Here is a 21,646-nt window from a genome sequence, read left to right on the forward strand (position 1 = left end):
AAAATAGGGTGCAATTTGGGTGGATAACTGTTCATAAAAGCCCACGAAAAACCATTCATGGGAAAACAAAAATATATTTATTTATTTTGGAAAGAGTTTAAAACCCACTGGTGCGGACAGAGAAGCAGATGGTGAGACAGCAGATGATGACTCTGCAAGAGCACGGCTCAAGACAGAAATAGCCCACTCTGACATTCTCATATCTGTCTCTCTCTCCTCCATCCATTCTTTACTTCATGTGTGGGTGTGACTGTGTTTGACCGTTTCCCTGTGTTCAGTCTCACTAATAATCTACACAGCAAAGACTACTGAACCACAAACATCTCACTTCCTGCAGACTGCTGGGATAAAAAAAAGGAGTGATGGGGAAAGGATCTTGATGTCGAGAAAATTCTATTTGTACAGACAAATGGCTACTGGGATTACATGGTGTGTGTGTGTGTGTATGAGATACAGTAATAGGGAGCGAGAGAGCGACAGAGAGGGCGAGAGAGAGGCTCAACGCTGATATACATTATTTAAAATAAACTGCAAATGTTTATGCATTTTTATCAAACAGCTGACGGCACATATGTTACGTTTGGTTTCATCACTTTTACGGTTTCCCATTAACAACTACAAATGCACCAGCAAGGATGGCCAGTTTCACTCGTCTCCCATGCAAATGAGCTTCTTCCAAGACATGTGTCATTTAGTCCATGCAAGAGGAGTTACCCTCCTTATTAGTACATTTGCTCTCCAGATCAGACGGTTGCGTGCATCAACATGTCACGGCCAGAGGTGACGCTGTGTTTACACCATGAGGCTTAGTGTCTCTCTATATTTAGTTTGAGTATCTATTCACCTTCAGTGTTTTATCCGTTTCTTTCTGTCTTTCAATACAGTCTTCTTTGGTTTATTATTCATTCTTTACTATTGTTTGCAGTCCAAACTTGTGAGATTATACTTCCTGTGTGCAATGACAGTACAAATGTAACTTCATCTAATCTAATCTGGTTAGCCTCTGTGTCCTTAAAAACAAACAAACGTATAACCATTATAACTACATTAAATGTGCTTTAATAACCTCAGATTTTTCAGAAAAACTGAGCAGAAATATTTCAATAACGTCTCCATCCTTGGACCATGATGCTTACATTACAATGCAAGAACAGAAAACCCAAGGCTGTTTCTGTCTGTCATACTGCTTGAGAAAAAAAAGGAGCATTCCATTCCAGGTTTAAAAGACTGAATGTGTGACCATGGAAAGTTGCTCAAGAATATTTATCGCCCCATTGCATTTGTCCACCGAGGCTTAAACTCAACGTCCTCCACCTGTGAGAGATGACTCTGTCACTCTGTTTGCCAGTGATCAACAGTGGAAATATTGGGCCCTAAAGACTGAGAAGTTACAGTATTTAAATGTATTGTATTGCCTCCATCTATGAGTGGGATAGGTGGATAGAACAGAGTTTGCTCTATTGAAATCCCTCTCTCCAAAGGCTGCGGTGTAATTACTGATAGGGATGTAATTAGCTGAACATGGCTAGATAGAGCGGGTTTTGTGAGGGAGAAAGAGAGACTCTGGAGAGCGAGTGTGTGCACGCAGAGTGAGGTCTCCATTTAATTAGCAGGACGGCCTATGAGACAGATTGTTAGTAGGGGTCACAATCCAAGACGGAGAGGGTGAGGAAAGAGAAGAGAAGGATGATAAGGATTTGATAGTGAGCAGAAGCTCAGGCAGTAGAGACAGGGGAGCGGGAGGAGAGGGAATAAAAGGAAAAGATAAATAGGTAATGTAAAAGCCTGAGATGAGGGGAGCAAAAAGGAGGAGTAACAATAGATGGAAGAGCGAGAGGAGGGGAAAAAGACGGTGGAGGGCGATAAATCTTGTAGCGCTCGAGCAGTTAGTTGGTTCAAGGCCATGGTTAGACAGACTGCTATAGTATTCACAGTGCATTTCAAGGGAGGGGAGCCAGAGCAAAGGCTTGAGAGAGGCACAATGTAACATTAAGTACACAATCAGTAGATGTGTCTTCCCCAAAGAATTTATAATGGATTTGGCTTTCAATTCAGAGGGTTAAATGTATAGTTACTGTACTAACTCATCCCAATGGGCAGTTTCAATATATGTTTGGGCTTCTGCTCTTGCCCCTGAAATCTTGTCTATTCGGGATACTACAGTTCTAAACCCTGCTTATTCTAAACAAAGAAAAGGTCTCACTGAACCAAGGCGCTTCCTTGAGTTCCACAACCCAGTCAAATTAACATTAATAAGGCTGCATGTTCCGTAGACACGTGGCACGAATGTTAACTGATATAACCGCATGTGTGTACCCTCTCAGTGGGTACGGTGCCATGCATACCTAATGGCACCGTGCTCCTGGTCAGCCAGAAACACCCAGTGGTAGGACACCAGCAGCGGGGAACAGTTGGTGATCGAGATTTCTTGACGAGTCCCCGTGCAGTTGAGCACGCAGCCAAAGTCCACCGCGCTGGTGGAGAAGTGGAGGTTGGGGAAGTGGACCTCGCCGTGCAGCTCCACCGTGTCTCGCTGTGGGTGTCCCTGGTAGTGGATCTCAAGGACCTGGGGAAATAATATGTCAATGACGGAGATGTATTTGTCAAAAATATTTGATGTGACATGGTAAATATGTGTGGAAGAAGTATTCAGATCATTTACATCAGTAAAAACACTAGTGATAATAAAACAACAGTAGTGTGTGTTGCCTTTTACTGATGTAGATGTTTACAGTAGTGCTAATTGTAACTCCGTTATATACTTGTTGGGTAGTTTATTCTACAGCAATGCAGCACATTTTATAAGAACTTCATACATTTGAAGTGTTGCTGTCCTGTGAGAAGCATGCAACATGTCAACTTTACATGAAAAACAGATTTGGAGAGGCATGGTTTTCACTGGTCAGAAAGAGTATGAAAAGCTGTAATCTGAAAAGAAATTTTGTCAGAGTGGTAGTGGAGTGAAAAGTAAAATACTTGAGGTCGTAGAGTAGAAGTATACAACCAACTGCATGAAAGGGAAATACTCAAGTAAAGTGTTGTGGAAATGTATCATATAGTACTTTAGATGTAACAAGTGAATGTAATTACGTTGCACCACTGTGCTTGTGACCTCTTTAATGAACAGTACTACTCATGACCCCTTATCAAAGGTATTGGCCTCAGATTAGTTCATTTGGAGGTGAAAATACCCTCCAAATGAACTAAAACGAATGAATCCAAAACTATTTAATAGTTTTTAAAAGAGAACGGCTACATTTAGTGTATATTATCCTTAAATGCTCTGGAGAACCCAATGGGAGTCCTAAAACTCATGTTGGAAAGCGCTGCCATCTGTGCTAAAATATGCTGCGTTATGAAGGTCATCTGACCAAGATGAAAAAGCAAAGCATTGTGTAAGGAATTTTTCAAGAATGTTACCTTATCCACGACTCGTGACACCCGATCCTGACAGTAAATTGGATTGAAGCACACCCACAACTCCGCCTGCTTCCCACCACCTAAAACCATGGACTGGGAAAAGGTATACTGTCGTTAAAATATAAAACATAAACGGTATTGAAGGAAACCCGCTGACTTTGCAATAGTTATGATCACAGACTTCTCATTGTCTGAGAACCTGGTCTTCCATGCTTGATGGAAAATTATTACATTTAGGTTGTTTTATAGGATGACTCCCAAAGCATAAATTCACAACCCTTTTAAGACACTTTAACACAGCTTAAAGGAACATGTATTGTTATCCTGCCATGGGACCCAAGCTTATAAAAATGTCCCGCTCCTCTTGTGCTCCATTCAGGAACCTGCCATGGGCTTGAAAAACATTTTAACATGGAATCCAAATCCCATATATAAATCAACTCTCAGAAAGGAAGTTAGAGCTCTGATGAAAATGAAAACATAGGTATTCTGGGAACGTATGATGTGAACATCTATCACGGTTCTGACACTTTCAAACTCAAACATATCAATCAGTCATGAGCATTTATGTTGACTGTTGACGCTCAAAATGATATCCATGAATACACTCAGTCACACTTCTCACTGCTCCCTCCCCACAGGTTTTAGGTCAGTCCTGGGTTGCAGTGATACTCACTCAATAACATGTCTCCTCCCAATCCTTTTGCTGAATTGTACTTTCCATTTGATAATTTAAGTTCAGTTCTTGAGATGTAGGAAGCTCTGACAGCATCAACATTTTTGATTGAGGTAGAAAACGGACAGAAATTAGAAGGAGAAGTTGGTGTAAATATTAAAAAAAGAAATAAAATAAAACACACAGAAAGGTTTACAAGCTAACACATTAAAAGGGATAGTTAGGATTTTTTGAGGTGAGGTTTTAGGAGGTCCATATTTTTTTACATATAAAACTAGCCAATTTAAATCTATAGTAAAGTTAATCTAAGTTAAAAAAAAATATATATATATTTCAGGCAAAACCTGACAATATCCTAGTTATTTTCACAAACAACATGGTATTGGTAGACGACAGAATATTCAAGTTAAGTTTTCAATTCATGGTTGTGCCAGGTCAAAGGGCTACGTGTCACTATAATCCATAGGCTTCTCCTGTTGGCACATGAAAAACAAAGCTGTGTACCTTAGTGGTAGCTGGGCTGTGGGCTCCCGAGGCCTCACACAGGGAGAACGGCTCCCCAAGAGAGAGCTCCACGCACAGAGAGAGAGACGACACATTCTCCAAGATGAGCTTCTTATATAGGGGCTTTAGACTCTTTCCTGGGACCTGTAAGACATATATAAATAAAGATACACTACAGTAATATATATATATATAGATACATTACAGAACTAATTACTAATATAATAATATAGTTTTGAATAAAGGTATCCCGGAGAGATGACCTTTTGACCAACCTTCTCCAGGTAGAATTTTAGCTGCCTGGAGGACATGCTGACCATGGGAGCCACAAAGCGACAGGTAACATCTACAGACATGATGAGCTCGCTACAGCCCTGGCCACCCACAATGGCATGGCACAACAGGCGCTCCTGTACAACCTTGGTGAAGAAAAGAACACGTTAACTGTACATGTACAGTGTGCGAATAAAATTCAGAGCTTGGGTTTGTTCCCTTTTGGGCCTGCAAGCCAACTGTCTCACCTTGGGGGAGTCCGCCGATCCCGTCAGCACCATGTCAACGGAGCCGCCTGGGGTGAGCTCCACACGAGAAGGCCTGAGGTTGAACACCGGCTTCTCCTCGCTGGAGGAGGGAAAAGCCCCACGGCTCAAGATACCCTTCTTTCTGGGAGCAGAGATGGGGGGCAGGACGGGTTGGCCGGAGAAGCTGCCCCTTTTTCGGGTTTTTGTTGAGGGCAGGAAGCCGTCGCTCCGCCAGTACATCCGGTACGTTCGCTGACCCTGATTGGTCAGCTTGAAGTGGTACTGGCATGACGCATGGCTTACGGGACGTACAGAAGACAGCAAAGGAGGTGAGGCATCCTGTCAGTGCTACATTTTCAGTTGTAAATTACCATGTAATTTGTTATTGAGTCAAAATGTGTCTACCTTAAATACGTGCCTAGGTCAAGGTTGGGAGCGAATGGTCTGTCACTGACAATTGTGGTGCCAGTGCCTGTGGCAGACAGAAGCACAGTGTGCTCTTGGCCGTCCCGGATGGACACTTCCAGCCTGACCTGGAAGTGAAGCGTGTCTTTCAGGTGTGCTACTACTCTCAGCTCCAGCTGGCTCTCGGGTGGCACTTCCCCCTCACTGGGCTCAACTCGCCCAAAGGACCTTCCCCGGCTCTGAAGAAACAGAAACATAATCACAGTCCCTATACAGTCTGACCGCGGTGGAGCTGAAGCGTCTGCTCCGACAGGATGCGAGGGATGAAAATGTCTCCCTCTGGGAACGGCACTTTCTTCTAACTGTGCTGCACAAGCCATTGAGGCCTACGCTATGCACGGACGTGGAAAGATAGATGTGCATATCACGTAGCTACATAATCGCATCAATATCTCTGTGTAGCATGAGATCCTAGAGGTGTAAGTAGGGCAGTCGCTCCCTGCCTGACATAAGTGAGACAAAATATCTATGATTACGATAATGGGTAGAGTTGTATAGGTGGAGTGTATCTCATATTAAAATGTGTTTTTAAATATATAAAAGACAAATGTGATTTGTTTTAAGTCTACTCTCTTTGATATGAGCATGAAATAGGGAATGCTGCAAACTCAATACTCAGCTCTGCAGATTGTTTGATTGTATTCATGAGTAAAGTTCAGCATAATAAGAAAACAGATGTAAAACTAATGTTCATCTCCAGTTCTTCAATAAAGCCCTCCACTGTGCTCACGGCCCTGTGTGACCAAGCAGTGTTCGGGATCCCGATCAATGTTTTATACAGCAACTCTGATGATGAATGGCTGGAACGTTGAGAATGAGCTTCCCAAAGACGCAGTGAAGCTTGGGAACTTTCAATGCCGACAGGACAACACGGCAGATAGTTCATCAGAGGAGGAGAATGTCTTCAGTCAAATACAGCAATCGACATTCCTGTATTGCTTCCGTTTGACGTCTCCGTTCAAAGCTACTTCCTTGGAGAAAAGCCCTGCAGACATTAAAAAAAATGAAAAAGAAGAAGATGCAGGCAACACTTGACCAGAGAGTGACTTTAAGAGTCATAGATCACTTTCTCAGCATTGGTATGATCGGGTAAGGGAGCCGGTGAAAGCGAACTCGGTGTGGGTCGATACAAGGGTGATCACAGTGGAGGGGTGGGCAGAGTCAGAAGAGGAGAAAGAGCAGGGGGGTTGACTCCCCGGAGAGAGGAGCAAGATGTCTGGAATCTCAATATCACATCAAACCTGCTGCATCCCACAGCTTAATTAGCATCGATTGCTTTTGAATGCGGCACAAGTCAGGAGGGCGTAGGATCCGGATCGGTCTGTACAGCGGTCGAGATGAGCACACAAACCCGCGTGAACCCTGCATTGGTGCTGAAGAGACTACCGCAGCCGACTCTCCTGACAAACTTTATACAGTGCGACAAAATCAATATAATGTAACTGGAATATCGCGAGGCTCATGTTTCTGGCTGCCAGCCCACAAACAGACTAAAATAACATCAGAATTTTCCAACCGATCCCTTTTTAGCGCAGAGTGCAGACATTGGCGTACGGTATTCATTGTCCATATCATGTGTCTGTCTTTATCAACAGAGAAGACAGGAAAGAAAAATCTGTTTCCATTTGAGGTAAAGGGTTTCCTCTGCTATGCTATGCTTGAAAACTGTTCTTCACGGTGCACACTGGCTGTCGAGATATCTTTGACACCATAAGTTAAAGGTTTTTTTTTCCCCCCTTATCCGCTGCGAGGTGCTTCGAAAACTGAAGAGAGAGCATAGAATAATCAATAAAAGTCGGATAAAGGATGGAGTCGTGGTTAATTTTTCACGGATGGTCACTTTGATGACAAGCAAGTGTGGATGCCTTCCAAAATATCCCCCGCAATCTTCAGTCATCGGTTCTATACGTGTGGCTCTCAACCAGCCTATTGAGCGAGATGTAATGTAATTCAAGGAGAATCTGCATCGATTGATTCTTGAGAGGGCAGGGGGGGGGGGGGGGGGGGGGGGGGACTCCACCCCTCAGAGGAGAGGACAGGGTCACACAACTGCAAGAAGTATTGAGTCATATCTCAAGTGGCAAGTTTTTCCAGGTGGATACCCTTATATCTCAGGGTAAAGTTTAATCCACACTGAGTCAGCACTATTTACATTGATGAACATTCATTATTCAATCTTAAAGGGGAAATTCATCACCTCTTATGTGGATGTCCAATCTGTGCTGAGAGTAAATGTAATCAATTGAAACAATAGATTTCATCAGTGACGGAGAAAACGGAGTTCTCCTGCCTGTGGAGCTGAGCCGACAGTATCTAATTGTACCAGGATGCATTGCACGCGAGTTGCTGACATCCGGAGGATCCCTGCCGGCCAGATCCTCTTGCACAGACAACGCCAACTTTGGGCTCTGTCTGGAAGAACAAAAAAAATGTTCTGAAGAAATCTAAATCTCTCATATCTACATAGGGAGCGGGTCCTCGTCACAGTGTTGCACCGTCATCTTTCTACAGTAGCCTAGAACGGACAAACCAAACATTAGTCAGTTATGATCGCTGAAGGTCACCGTAGTTCTCCAGACGTGCTTGGGAAACTGCTTGGGAAACTGCGGTAACGTGAGCCTTCATAGTGTTCTCTGGTGCTAATCGAGGAATGAGTAGAGGGGTATTCAATTGGCTGCAGTCTGCAAACAGACCGTTAGATTCCACTGAATCCTACACACTATAACAAATTACTATTTTGTGCATAAAAAGTGACAAACGCCAGAAACAACAAGACAGCACAAGATGAGCGACGTTCAACCAGCTTCCGAGGTTCAGCTCATCTATTTCATTCATGGTCATCCGGAACTGACAAAATGTCCCCATCTGGCTGGTTCGTGAGCACACTCTGAGGTAAAATCACTTATTCTCCTAGGAGAGAAATACAATTGAACTGGCAACTAATTATTTCAAGAGCTAACCAAGTATTGAACCTATTAACTCGTTAATTACAGATCAAATTAGACTGAAAATCAATTAGTCACAAGAGCAGGGGAAGACAAACAGAAGGTTTGCACAAGGAATCTAGCCACTGAATGGGTCGGTGGCTCGACAGATATCCATTAAATCCATTAAATCCATTAAATCCACAGCTATAACCATTTAATTACTGTAACATTCTACCCCTGGCGCGTAAAGTTACCTTGATTATCCCTATTTGAATGTGCGTTGAAGTGTTTTATTCGGTTTTCTACATTTTATATGTCTGTGTTGCTGTGTTTGTACCATGCAAGCAGTGAAGTGGGCTGGAATGGGAGACTGGTTTGACAGGAGCAGGGTTCTGGTAACGTCTGTCAGAACCGGGATTGTGCCAAAGTCTATCTTCGGGCTCTGAACATGAACTATCGGTCCCTGCCCGATACATGACAAGACCACCTCCTGGAACAGAACAGAAACCAAACAGAGGCGGATTAGAGAAACAGAATTAACCAAGCACCAAACTCACATAGTATTCAATCAGTAACAGTTATTCACACTCAGAAACACACACAGACCAGAGGGGGCTGGACGCTGCCGAACACAGCAATGCGGAGAGCGTGCCGCTGCCTTCCGACGGCCTTAGCCAGCAGAAACACAGGAAACTCTTCTGAACTGTGAGGAAGAATCAATCCTCTCGGTGTGGAACTGGAAAAAATCAGTGACGGACTCTCCTCGTATTCCTGTAGAAGGTGAGACAGACAGAAATTCCTTTTTTAATGCAAGCATACAGACTCAACATCTATTATACCGATAGATAGAAAGCAAAGAGATATATAGTCCTGGAAGTCATTTATTTTTCCCTCACCTTGTCAAAGTTGGCAGACAGCAATTTCAATGTTGGCCATTTGGAAGCTTTTTTTAATTTATTTTTTAATCATGCCGCTCACCCCTTCCACATAAATGGTTTTGTATTGAGCCGTAGTCTTAAATATGCATGTGTCGGCAGGACAGGTTTTGTGTTTGTTCAGTTCACTGTTTTATGAGGACCCTGCCACACAAATAAATAATGTATTACAAAGATCTACTGAACCTGGTCAAGCATGCCGTAGCAGGCGGGTAGAGCGCTGGTGTTGGTGAGCCGCACTCGCTGGTTATAGGGGTGATCGAGGAAACACCTTTGAAAGTCCAACGCTGGAGTCTCCACCACAATATTAGGAACAACGCACCTATTAACAGAGAGAAAATACGCAGAGAGAGGATAAGAGAAGGAACAATTTGTGGCTTATTTATAATTCACAACACTAATTGCATTATTGAAAGAAAGAGTATTAGTATTAGTACTAGCCTCACTAGGAAAAAGAGGCCTGTCCGTTGAGATATCGCTGAAGTCTCTCACGATACAAGTAATTGCATTACATCATGCCAAAACTGCAGTCCATTAATTAGAAACGATTCATAAATTTACAATTACGGTGATTGCTGTGAGGAAATCAGATTACCATTGCCCTATTCTGAGTGATGGTGCAGGTGACATTCAAATGTATTATTATGCAAAGGAGGCTCTGAATATTGAACACATATGCCACTGATTTGTCGAAATCTGTATGGAGGTTCAATGGACCACATTCACAGCTCGTCAAAGCATCAGTGACAGCCAGAAGCACAGCAGAGGTTACTGCCAGGAAAAAAAGGCACTTTGCTTTCAGGGAAAGGATTTCAGGAGAGTTTGGAAAAAGAAAGATGAACCTCTGCTGTCAATGGAATGGCGACACAAATTTTAGAAGAGCAGATGATATTCCATTTTACTAGGAGGAACCGATGGTGATTCATTTTCATTCATTTTTTATGAAGTATCTTTTCAAAATGGATAAGATCAAACAGTGTTGTGGCAGAAGAAGGGTGAGGGGGATACAGGACAACTGATCCAATATTCTGTTTATGGCCTCAATGTGCAAAGTTACATTTATGATACTTAACGTAACCTCAAACCTGAGACCTTCCCTGACTTTCTTGGTCTATGGATATTATTTGCAATACCAGTGTTTCCCAAACTTTTTTCTTGGACCCAATTTAAAAAAGATGGCAAATCATCGCGACCCAATTATATAAGAGGCCTCACAATGGGCCTCATCTATAAATTAAAAGCAAAATTGGGCATGAATAAACATTTTTGATTTTTTACTGCCATTTCTGCAACACCTTATATTTTCTTTTTAGCCATTGTGACGAGACTTGATAATCACAAATGAAATGTATAAATGTCTTATTGAAAACATATACACATGTTAAATACTTTCTAAAGGAGACCCAGTAAATACATCTCATCCTTTTTATTTTCTCTTATCAGTAAAACTAACAGAATGTACCTAAGCCTTTTATATCAGATCCAAAGTTATGAGTAGGCTACAATTATCAGAGCAACTTTAAGCATTTTTGCTGCGACTCGCGAGAAACCACAACACTTGAATAGATGTATGAATATGTCTGTGTGCACGTCAAACAGGGTTAATGTGTCTGACCTGGCATTGATAGGCAGAGCCATGATCTCCTCTCCGACACCTTGAACATCCACCACCAGCGCCAGCTTGTATCTCTTGACTGTGTTGGAGCACAGTGTCACCTGTATACATAATACACGTGTTTATAGTATAAGACCACACAAGGTTGAAAACATACAGTGACCAACGACTGTGTACACACTTTCAGTCAGTAGGTTTTAGTTTATTGCTGTAGAATTTGTGATAACTGCATCGCTGGACAATTTACCGTCATCCTCTCAAGTCCTTTTAAGAAAGTTAGTTTAATGACAAATGGAAAAAAAAAAACAGAAAAATAGAATTTACGATTCAAATTTCACCCATGAACGGAGCAGTTTGACATTTTGGGACTATCGATACCACTCTCATGTCTGTATACGTATGTACTAAATATGAAGCCAGGAGGCCGTTATCTTAGCTTCCAGAAAAAATGGAAATGGAGGGAACAGCTAGCCTGGCTCGGCCAAAAGTACCAAAGTCCACCTACTAGCACCTCAAAAGCTCACTAACATGTCATATCTCATTTGTTTAATCAATGCAAAATATGTAAAACAAAAAAGTGCAGTTTTTATGGAAGATTATGTAAACATGGAACTGTCGCATATGATCTACACTTTATTCAGTCACCTATTGTGCTTAGTTGTGCAACTACTGCTTAGTATGCCAGGCAAAGGATAAAATCACCACGGCCTAGCAGACAAAAAGATACTGTGCAGTTTGGGCACAGATCTTTAAAATTACCTGTAATTCATATATGCTGCTAGGAGAGAAATATAAATGAATTACTTTAAATTGGTTCTCCTTCCATTCATTAATGTACTGTACCTTAATGGTGACTTCTGTTAAGGACCGCATAGAGCCTGCAGCAGGTGTGATGGTGAACTCCACAGGCCGTGCATGAAGGTCTTCAGCAGCACTGCCTCCCCAATTGTTCCTGGACACGTCGGACGCCTGTTTGGCACTAGTTATGCTGGAAGACCCCGACCCGTCTCCCAGGACACGCAGGGCAAAAGTCATTGACACATAGGAGGTGTTGTGGAGGGTACAAGTCAATGTCAGTGGGAAACCTGTGTAGAGAGATAGATGAGAAAAATGGAACAAATGGTTCCATAAAACGGACGTGATGGACCGTTTTTTCTGAATGTTGGGATTCTCTGGAGTATAATATATCTCGTGTAGAAATAAAAAAAAGTGCTCACCAAAGGCCACATCTCCAAAATTGAGCTCTGAAATATTGAAGTGGCATGTGGGACCAATGACACAACCCCTGAAAAAACAGAAGACAAAAACACAAGTCATGAGAAACCTTGGTTTTGATTAGTTGCACTGACACGACTTTTGAGGCTGAGTTATTACATTTGTTCGGATAAATCTGAACGTGCCGTCACAGTCGCTCGGAATTACGCTCGCTAACTTCACCTGAAAGTTACGGTAAGTGGTTGTGGTTGTCCTGTGACAGTTAGCAGCAAGTCCTCTGAGAAAGTTCCCAAAACGCGACTGTGGAAGGTGACTTTCACAATCTGGCTGGCCCCAGAGGGAACAACACCTTCCTCGGGACTGAAGGAGAAACAGCGGCCGAAAGTAGTGTCCGGGCTTGACAGCCTGAAAGGAGCATCAATCAGTCCTCTGTTGTCAAACTGCACCTGGACAAAAAGAAGGATCCACTGATTCGACACTTGAGTGTTAAGGAAAGTAACAAAAGGTAAAAAAGGAAATTGATGATAATTCTGATTACTATTGTTTTACCCCACCGTCAATAATCAAGTCATAAGTATGTGTTGCATTTATTTAGTTTTTTGACGCCACTTGAGTTCAGCTGTGATAGAAAAATCACAGTGCTCTGAGAGCCTAATTTTACTTTATTACAGTACTCAAAAGAGATGAGTGCATGAACTGTTTTTATACTGGAAATTGTATTAAGCGTTCATGTGGTTTGGACTGTGAGCATTGTTCATCGTTACTCATCTAGTTGGCTACTGAAATATACAAAGACTGTATAATACATACTTCAGTCTTGTCAAATTTGTCTGGAACATGCTTATTTTTTGCCACATCCAGGCTGACTGGAATATTTGGATATGTTATATTGCACATTGTGGACAAAATAACATGAACGCCATACAAAATGACAACATAGAATCCGACCAAAGACTTCAGGCACAAATAACCTTAGAGTTGACCAAAACACGACATTATAAGTTTCGCAGAGGGGCGGTGTCTATATCATTGCATTGCATTACATTCAACAAGCATTCACCCTCTGTACAGTTGACGTGACTTGGCCTTAGCGATTCAGGGTTTTTTCTGGTAGTTAAAATTTATAGAATTTGATTTTTGACAGCTTTCTTTTAGCTTGAACTAAATGAAGAGACTCACTAAAAAGGCAGGGAGAGTATGCCACACACAAGCTTTTGGTGTGGATAATAAAGCTGACTTTGACTTTTGACTTTGATCAAGCTCATCACATCACGAGCGTGTCCTGACTGACAATTTTCTGCAGGGTACAACTGATCACTTTGGCTCAACCTTTCTTACTTCATAAAAGTCTTTGTCACCAATGAATATGTTCTTCATGTCGATCAGTTCATAGATGAGGTAGAGGTTAGGACCCATGCCCTCGGCCTTTATTGTGAGGGGTAACCGAGCTTCACGGCCTGAGTGCAGACACAGATGGGGAGAGATTCAGAGATTCACAACAAAGTTAAAGACAGAGAAACCAAAACAATATATATATATATATATATATATATATATATATATATATATATATATATATATATATACATTGGAATTTTATTTAGGTCACTGGGAAAGTTTGTTTTTATGTCTCAAGTTTAAAGTGCTAAATCAGAAGTACAAAAATACAAACATGAATACTTTGCTGCAGCTTCCTTCTACTTCTCGCTCTCTCTGTGAATTTATGAAAGGTCATTCGAGTTCTATCCTGCTGTTCTTTTGAATAAGCTTCTGAAGCTTCTTGCAAGCTGATGATTCACGGTTCGGTCGTCCCCAGTTCGGCTGTCATTTACCTATCCTGGTCAGGTCGTCAACTGCCTCAGAAAACATGGAAATGAATGTAAATCTGGCCTCCGGCTCAGAAGACACACGTGACGGCCACATGCAAATTTTCCAAACAACCATTTCAACCTGGGTTGAGATGCATAAATTGAGGCCTCATGACTGCATTGTCTCATATGAAAATGAGATGAAGTAGCAATAAGTCATTCGGCGGGTTTCAGCATTTAGGATGATTTAGGGGTTCATTGCTTCAGCCAAGTTGGACTGTGGGTGTCACACACTGAAGGAGAAGGGAACATCAAAAAGAGATCTAGCTGTTCTCTGACAATAACCCCAGCAGACAGACACGGCTTGCTTGTCCGTCTGACCTTTGTCTGAACCAACCCACCGAGGGAAGGAGAATCTTTTATGAGAAAGCCAAAGCTATTGATTTACAGCAGGAGTGTACAGTCTGCTTAAATTCGTTAGAACAATCAATTCCAAGAAGTTGAAGAACAAACAAAAGAGCGTATTGGTTCAGGAAACGAGCCGTGTGTGTGTGTGTGTGTGTGCGTGTATGTGTGTGTGTGCATGCGTGCGTGTGTGTGTGTCTGTGTGTCTGTGTGTTTGTTGCTATAAAATTGCTGTAAATGTAAGCCGTAATACACATTGACCTTTAACCCAACGGCAGTTAGTCATAATTTGATCCCAAATGTCACCATTATCCAAACTCAACACTAAATGTATCTTTATTTTAACATTGGAAAGATAACCTTGGAAACTCGCCACATGTCCTTACACTGTTTGAGATCTGTAACCACAGATGTTCTGGTACAGTTGGCTGCTTGACCTCAGATATTTCCAATATGTTATCAAAGTTGTATTAAAAGGAATCGTGACAGTCTCTGGGGCTTATGGATATGCATACTACTACTTTGATGACTAAGATTTGGATGGTAATTCTGAATAGATAGCTATAATCTGGTCTCCAGTTAAACTGCACACCTATCTTACCCCATTAGCTTGGCTAAAAATGTCACTTTGTTTGGTTGTTACAGTATCGCAAAGATACGTGCGTTGCTGTGTTTTGCTGTGTGAAACCTAAATGAGTGTTGTGTTTTCTGACCTGTGATATCACAATATATGGTTTGTTGGTACAGCTTGGCCTCCTCGGGCTTGAAGACGATGTTGAACTGTCCTGGGCACCTGGGCCATATTTCACCCTCCTGAGCCATAGAGAGACGAAAAGAAAAATGATTAGTCATTTTGCTTAAAGGCTATAAAGCAAACATGCACACACTGCAAATGCCTATTCTCTCACAGAGAAAAAAATGGATTGGTTTTGGAGACCATTCATAGTTTATGTTAGTGGCAGCCTCATCGTGGGAAGAGGAGATGTTTTTTTTAATGGAAGTTCAACTGCATTCATTTCAGTGTGGTAAACAATGTGGAAGTCGACTGTTTATTTTATATGCCTCAACTACACACACACACAAACTGTGTGTGCGTGTGTGTGGGTTTACGTGTAGACGGCTGCGTCTCTCAAAGTTTGTGTGGGGACTGGCCCACAGAGAGTTTACTCTTCCTCCCCCGCCCCCCCCCCCTCTCTCTCTCTCTCTCTCTCTCTCTCTCTCTCTCTCTCTCTCTCTCTCTTTCTCTCTCTCTGTGTTCCCTGGATGACTTGAGCGGAGGAGACACTGGCACAAAAAAAAAGGGGGTTGGGGAGTGGCGGTGTCAGAACAGGTCAGGCTACCTGAAGGTCCCTAAGCAGAAAGAGCCCAGCCCCGTGACCTGCTCCTGAATCAGAATCACAAGTGTTTATCTGCCGAGTACGTTGAACATACGAGGAATTTGACTCGGTGAAAGGTGCATAAGGATAGAAATAGAATAAAACAATGCAAATATCAAAAAAGCAATAAACACGTGCAATAATAGATAAAGGAGTTGGATGGGATTTATGTTTGATAAGCAGAGCTGAAACATAACCCTTTGCAACTAATCGAATCTCAAATCCGATCTTTTGGCAAAGCATGTAGCGATTAGTGTCCTTTTAACATAAGGAGCCTGTTTCAAACAGCCATCCTGCTCTTGGACGAGCTACTGAAACACTGCTCCACTGCTACAGAAGGCTGTATAGAGGTACGATAAACCCCTTCGCATTAATTAAAGAATATTCAAACACATCATGAGAAGTTATTATCCGCATGCGGTACAGTCTTAACAAGAAGGGAAACTAAGCTGCAAATCCATGGGTAGGGTTTGCATCAGTAGCCGATGAGAGATACTGGGAAAGAGGCACGGAACACACAGGCACACACAGGCACACATAAACACACCGCTGGTTCCACAGTGGTGCAGCTGTGTGAGAGGGCCAGCCGGTAATCCTTTACCGCCTGGCTCCTGCGCTCCTGCAGGGCTCTGGACAGCAGCGGGAGGCGGTGGATCGCTGTGGGGTCGGACTCGCACAGAACGAGCAGCCGCTCCCTCTCACCCTCGAGCTCCTTCAGCGGGAGCACTGAGGTCTCCCTGGAGAAATGCAGGAAAGGGAGGCGAAAGTGAAACGCACAAAAACACACACACACAAAACAACAACAAAGAGAACAGAGAGGGTCAGAGAGAAAAGAAGAGAAAAAGAGGCAGAGAGAAGAACAAAGTGTAGCAGGCAGATAGAAAGTGATGGACACTTGAGCTATTTCTGGCAACACATGCTGAGGTAAAGGGAAAAGATCACAACAGGTAATTATACTTGCTACATGTCACAAAAAGGGGGGGCTTATACAGTCCAAACATTTAGAAAAATCCTGTATTGTCTGTATAAAAGCATTTGTGTGCATACATACCTCAATAAGCTCAGGGCCTCCTCTTGCAGGCTGGGCCACGTCGTCCAGTAGTACTTCAGAGGGATCTCACTCTTGTAGGTGAGGGAAACGGTGCGTAAACTGGTCAAGGAAATGTAGGTCCTACTCAACAGAACGGAGTCGGCCTCAAGGCAGACGTTCAGGTTCTCACAAGGGCCATGCAGTCTGATGTACACATCTTCACCTGGGCAGCAGACATGGAGGAGTGTTTGTAAGACTTCTGATTATGAGCTTTTAATTGTTCCCTAAAATGGGTCACATGGGATGTGGGATGAAGGCCAGTACAAATGGTATCCAGTTCAAATGAATCTCCTGAAAAAGTAAGGTGAGTGAGGAGACGTTTTTTTCCTCGTATATTTCAACCATCTAAAATATCAGTCTTGGCATACTGTTATTCACATATTTGAACAGTCTCTGAGCACAGACAGAAAAATCAAACAATCTATGTTTATACTCTAATGGCAAAAAAACTGTACCCAGAAAATTATTTCTAGATTTACATAATTTATAGTATTGCACATGCCTACAGACGGGGAAACTTCCCACCAGAAAGGTGAACCCCCCACACGTTGTCAGCTTTTCGGGTATCATACTGCAAGGATTGCACTGTTATTCGGGACTAGGTAGTTGAGATCAACCCAACAGCAAACCCTGGGAAAGGAAACATCTCAAATTCTTACCGCAAGCGAAAAAAAAAAAAGCTTTTAAGCCAGGTAATCTCTCTGAACTAAACTCTTTACAAAAGGAGATTAAACAAAAAAACGGTGCTACAACAGTAAGGTTGAAAGCAAACTGAGCAACTCAAGCCCTCGCCCTGACAGCAGCCAGCTGCTGATCCACTGGGCTGATCGATCAGGCTTTATTTTTCATTATATTTTATATTAATCATCAGTTCCTAAATTAATGGAAACAATCTACAATAGCCACCTGGTGGCAATAGTTAAATGGTAAATGTACTTGATAGCTCCTTTCTAGGGCTTTAACACTACATCATTCACCCATTCATACACTGATGGCAGCGCCTAATCCAACCTGCCCATCAGGACCAAACATGTTCATGCACCATTGGCACGGCCTTTGGAGCCTCTTTAGCAACAATTTGGACACATCGACATGGAAAAGGGGAGCTGGGGGTCGAAACCGCCGATCTTTCGATTGGAAGGTGACTCTCTACAATGTGTATTATAACTTAACTCAACTGAACTTAATGAATGTATCTCTGGATTGTCTATAACATCAACTGGCTCTTCGTCGTAGTCGAGTGAGACAACCAGCACATTGAGACGTTGTTGACGAAACAGGCGTTAAGAAGAAGTTGAATGTGTCAATTCCTTCAAACCCTAGAATTAAAAATGTTGAGATCGTTTGGGCGTCGTAACTGATAATAAGGTGACCTTTGATAGCAATATACGCTTGAGTAAGAAAAGCCAGCAGTGTCTTAGTTTTTTATCTGAGAAAGCAAGCCAAGGTTAACGGATCCCTGATAACATTGTTTCATAAATATTTCATTGAGCCGGTCTTCACCTTTTCATTCATTTTGCTGGCATGCATCGTTCAACCTCAAACAGAAAAACTCATTAGCAAAGGTGATGAAAGTCAGCAGTAATGTCTATCAAAAGAAGGCTGAATCTATTACATCCGACATTACCCACCTCCTGCACTTAAGAGTTGAAGCTCCTGCCCTCTTGTTCCCTCCTCAGACAACCACCAGCCAAAACTAATACTACTGCCATTTCACTGCACATTCTTTTTCTTTTTCATCAATATTAGAACTTTTGTACCTCACGCGTTTTTATTTCTTATGTGTGGTTATATTTGTGTGCGTTTTTTTTTTATCTTGTGTGTCTTGCTGTGTTGGTGTTGTTTATTGCTACTTTGATAGAACCAAATGCCATTCTGGGACAAATAAAGGCCTTAAACTACCGTTCAGGGAATCATTTAAAAGAAACAAGTCACATCGAAAAGCTATGACGTCTTCAGGACTCACAGGAGTGAACTGATGCCATATACAGGATTGTCTGAATTGCAATCCCACAAAAACCAACGCCAAAAAAACATGGCAGATGGTTTATACAGTTAGAATCTGTGACCCATATGAATAAACAATAGGCGATACAGAATGCAAATGGAAGACAAATATACTACTGTGTAGCATCCTTTAATGCGTTAATTAAAGTAATGTCCTAAAGGTGTTGTTGCGTGGACATGCACATACTGCACACACAGTATTTCAACGGGGTGCTGCCGAGCACACTGAACAGCCACTGGTGATCCCCCGGGAGTCTCGGGCCTAATGTGGGCAGTGGATAGAGGAGAAACTCACAGTGGAGTCAAGGACACGCTGAAAATCCTCGCTTTGAAAGACTGGATCTGGATCAAAAAGGAGTCTCGCAGGGAGATTAAAATGGCTCTCAAAATATCCTGGAAAAACTGGCATCCAAAACAACAAACAACAAACATTATGCTGCCAAGGAGTGTCGAGTTGCAGTAATGTGGATTACATCAGGGTGAAAATAAATATGAAATGTTTAATGTAGTAGACTCCAGGTAAATGTGATTTCCCACACATTTAAAACAACGGTTAAAGTTTCAAAACCATAAGTCCTTATTGGTTAATAGAACATCTAATGAATCTCTGCATTGGAAACAAGGAGCCCCATCACAGTGTGCACACTTCCAACAGCAGCAGAACGAGCAACAAAAGCAGCAACAAAAACAATATGCAAAACAAGGTTTTGTATAAAGCCGCCGAGAACGAAGGCTTATGTAAATGAATTGAAATGTTTGTTTACATTCAAATCATAAGGACTGGCACTTTAGCCGGAAGACTGCGTATCCTGAGATGATTTATATTTGTATACCTGCAGAGGTTACGTTTCTCAAACGAGGTTAAGTTTCCAGCAAGTAACAGGGAACTCTTTCACATTTTGGTGGCGACACAAGAGGACGTCTGAATTCAGGATACTCCGAACACCGCAGGGTTCCCTCCCCGTGTTTCTGTGGTTAATCGCTTCTTTGATAAGTCCTTTCCCAAGCGTGAATGAAAACACAGATACCTTGGTCGTTCAAAATGCTAGAATTGAAAAATTAGATCAAAGTGACATTGGGGATTTTCTCATTTGCAAACTGCGCAACTCAATGGGTCCAATGGGTGTTTCATTTCATTGTGATTGTTGTGCTTTCCAGAGCTTGTCTCTAGCCCAAACAACCATGGAGACTTGCCATGAATTGCTTTGCAAAACTGAACGAAAAGGAATTACGAGTTACAAGTGCTCTGCTGATTCAACTGAACGGTTTGCGAGCGACATCCTGCTCTGGGCTGATGGTGTCATTGACGCGAAGCACCAAAAGATGCACAGCAGGTTCTGATCCGATCTACAATATGTTCCCCTTTGTGTTTTTTTTTTATCCAGTTTTATCCAGTTTATGTTTGGGCCTGAATTGTGTTCTGTTTAGCGGACCCCTTTTATGGGCCCTTAACTTCTCAGCATATTTTGTTCTATTGTTTGGTTCATGTTTTTGGGGTAAAATAAATCCTGCCAGCCAGCTCGGCCCCTCACATGTGAGATTGCTTGAAAAACGTACATAATCCAAGTTTGTGTGCCACACGTCCCAAAAACAAATACATAATTTCCTTAGAGTTCAGATCAAGGACTCTTTTGTTACTCACTAGACCTACGAATAGAACCCGCACGCTATCAAACAAAAAACAAGAGAAGTACGACTCATTGAGGAATCAACTAAAGCACTGGCTTTTTTTCTGGGAGATCTAGCTTCCAGAATAAAAACAAACAAACAAACAAACAAATGTGTTGTATTTTTACAAGCTAAGCTATCCCATTAGGTTTTTTTTTTAGTCCTGCTCAATGCAGACTGCATCGGAGAGCTTCTAATCCATCTCTGCCTGGGCTTGAGACGTGATTGCTAATTAGTAACATGAAAGGTGGAAGTAAAACTCTCCCAGTGTGACTTGTTTAGCTTTCAGATGCATCAACAACAAATTGACCCCAGTCCTGGTTGAGGGGGGTGGGGGGGGGGCAGACTGTGAAGAATGTAGACTGTAGTGCAGACACTACTGTAGTGGTTGCAATGACCATACGTGGCCCTACAGTACAAAAACACATTCAAATTCAAGCAGGGCTCACGTCTGCTTCCAACGATCCAATTATCACTGAGATTTCCATCATGTACAGTGCCTAGAGGCAGGAGGAGGGAATACAAAAACAAACAAAAAAAGAGAAAAACCTGGCACAGTTCCACTGGTCTTTGCTTTCACTCTGAGAGAGAGGTGAGATACCATCGGATGGAGGGGAGAAGAGAGAGGGGAAAGACAACACAGAGAACAGGGGATGAGTGATAGAAGGAAATGAGGGAGAGCGAGAAAGAGGAATTGGGAGTGTACAGAGAGAAAAAGCAATTATCTCCCAGCATCCGGATGCTATGACAGCAGTTGACAGGCAGGGAGAGCTGCAGCTTATTGCTAAGCTTTCATCATAGCTGCCCGCCAATGCCTCCCCCTCCCCCCCCCCCACACTCACTTTCTCTTCCCATAATTTCTCTATCTCCACAGCGAGGGAACTTCTCAACCCCCCCACCCCCCCAGCTTCCTTTGATTACGGCACAAACGGCAGCTATGCACATGTTTGTTCTTTTGAGGGTTCGGGCGTGTGTGTATGTGTGTTTACGTGCAGCTGCTTTCTGCTTGTTTGT

The 21,646-nt window shown here is 42.5% G+C and overlaps 1 protein-coding gene across 1 annotated transcript in view; it reads right to left on the minus strand.

Annotated features, from left to right (window-relative positions):
- The window catches only part of hydin (HYDIN axonemal central pair apparatus protein), a gene marked incomplete at both ends in the record, with an annotated part of 66,572 nt that overhangs the window by 35,359 nt on the left and 9,567 nt on the right, over positions 1–21,646 (minus strand). The window contains 17 exons of the mRNA XM_079224093.1: positions 2,346–2,566; positions 3,421–3,513; positions 4,601–4,744; positions 4,876–5,019; positions 5,122–5,419; positions 5,527–5,765; positions 8,851–9,003; positions 9,120–9,284; positions 9,635–9,770; positions 11,064–11,164; positions 11,907–12,148; positions 12,281–12,348; positions 12,501–12,724; positions 13,617–13,735; positions 15,205–15,304; positions 16,415–16,604; positions 16,919–17,120. Coding sequence (XP_079080219.1) covers positions 2,346–2,566; positions 3,421–3,513; positions 4,601–4,744; positions 4,876–5,019; positions 5,122–5,419; positions 5,527–5,765; positions 8,851–9,003; positions 9,120–9,284; positions 9,635–9,770; positions 11,064–11,164; positions 11,907–12,148; positions 12,281–12,348; positions 12,501–12,724; positions 13,617–13,735; positions 15,205–15,304; positions 16,415–16,604; positions 16,919–17,120 — 2,839 coding nt within the window. The remainder of the gene's footprint in view (positions 1–2,345; positions 2,567–3,420; positions 3,514–4,600; positions 4,745–4,875; positions 5,020–5,121; positions 5,420–5,526; positions 5,766–8,850; positions 9,004–9,119; positions 9,285–9,634; positions 9,771–11,063; positions 11,165–11,906; positions 12,149–12,280; positions 12,349–12,500; positions 12,725–13,616; positions 13,736–15,204; positions 15,305–16,414; positions 16,605–16,918; positions 17,121–21,646) is intronic.

Source organism: Taurulus bubalis (assembly GCF_910589615.1).
Source record: "Taurulus bubalis genome assembly, chromosome: 9".
Lineage (NCBI taxonomy): Eukaryota > Metazoa > Chordata > Actinopteri > Perciformes > Cottidae > Taurulus > Taurulus bubalis.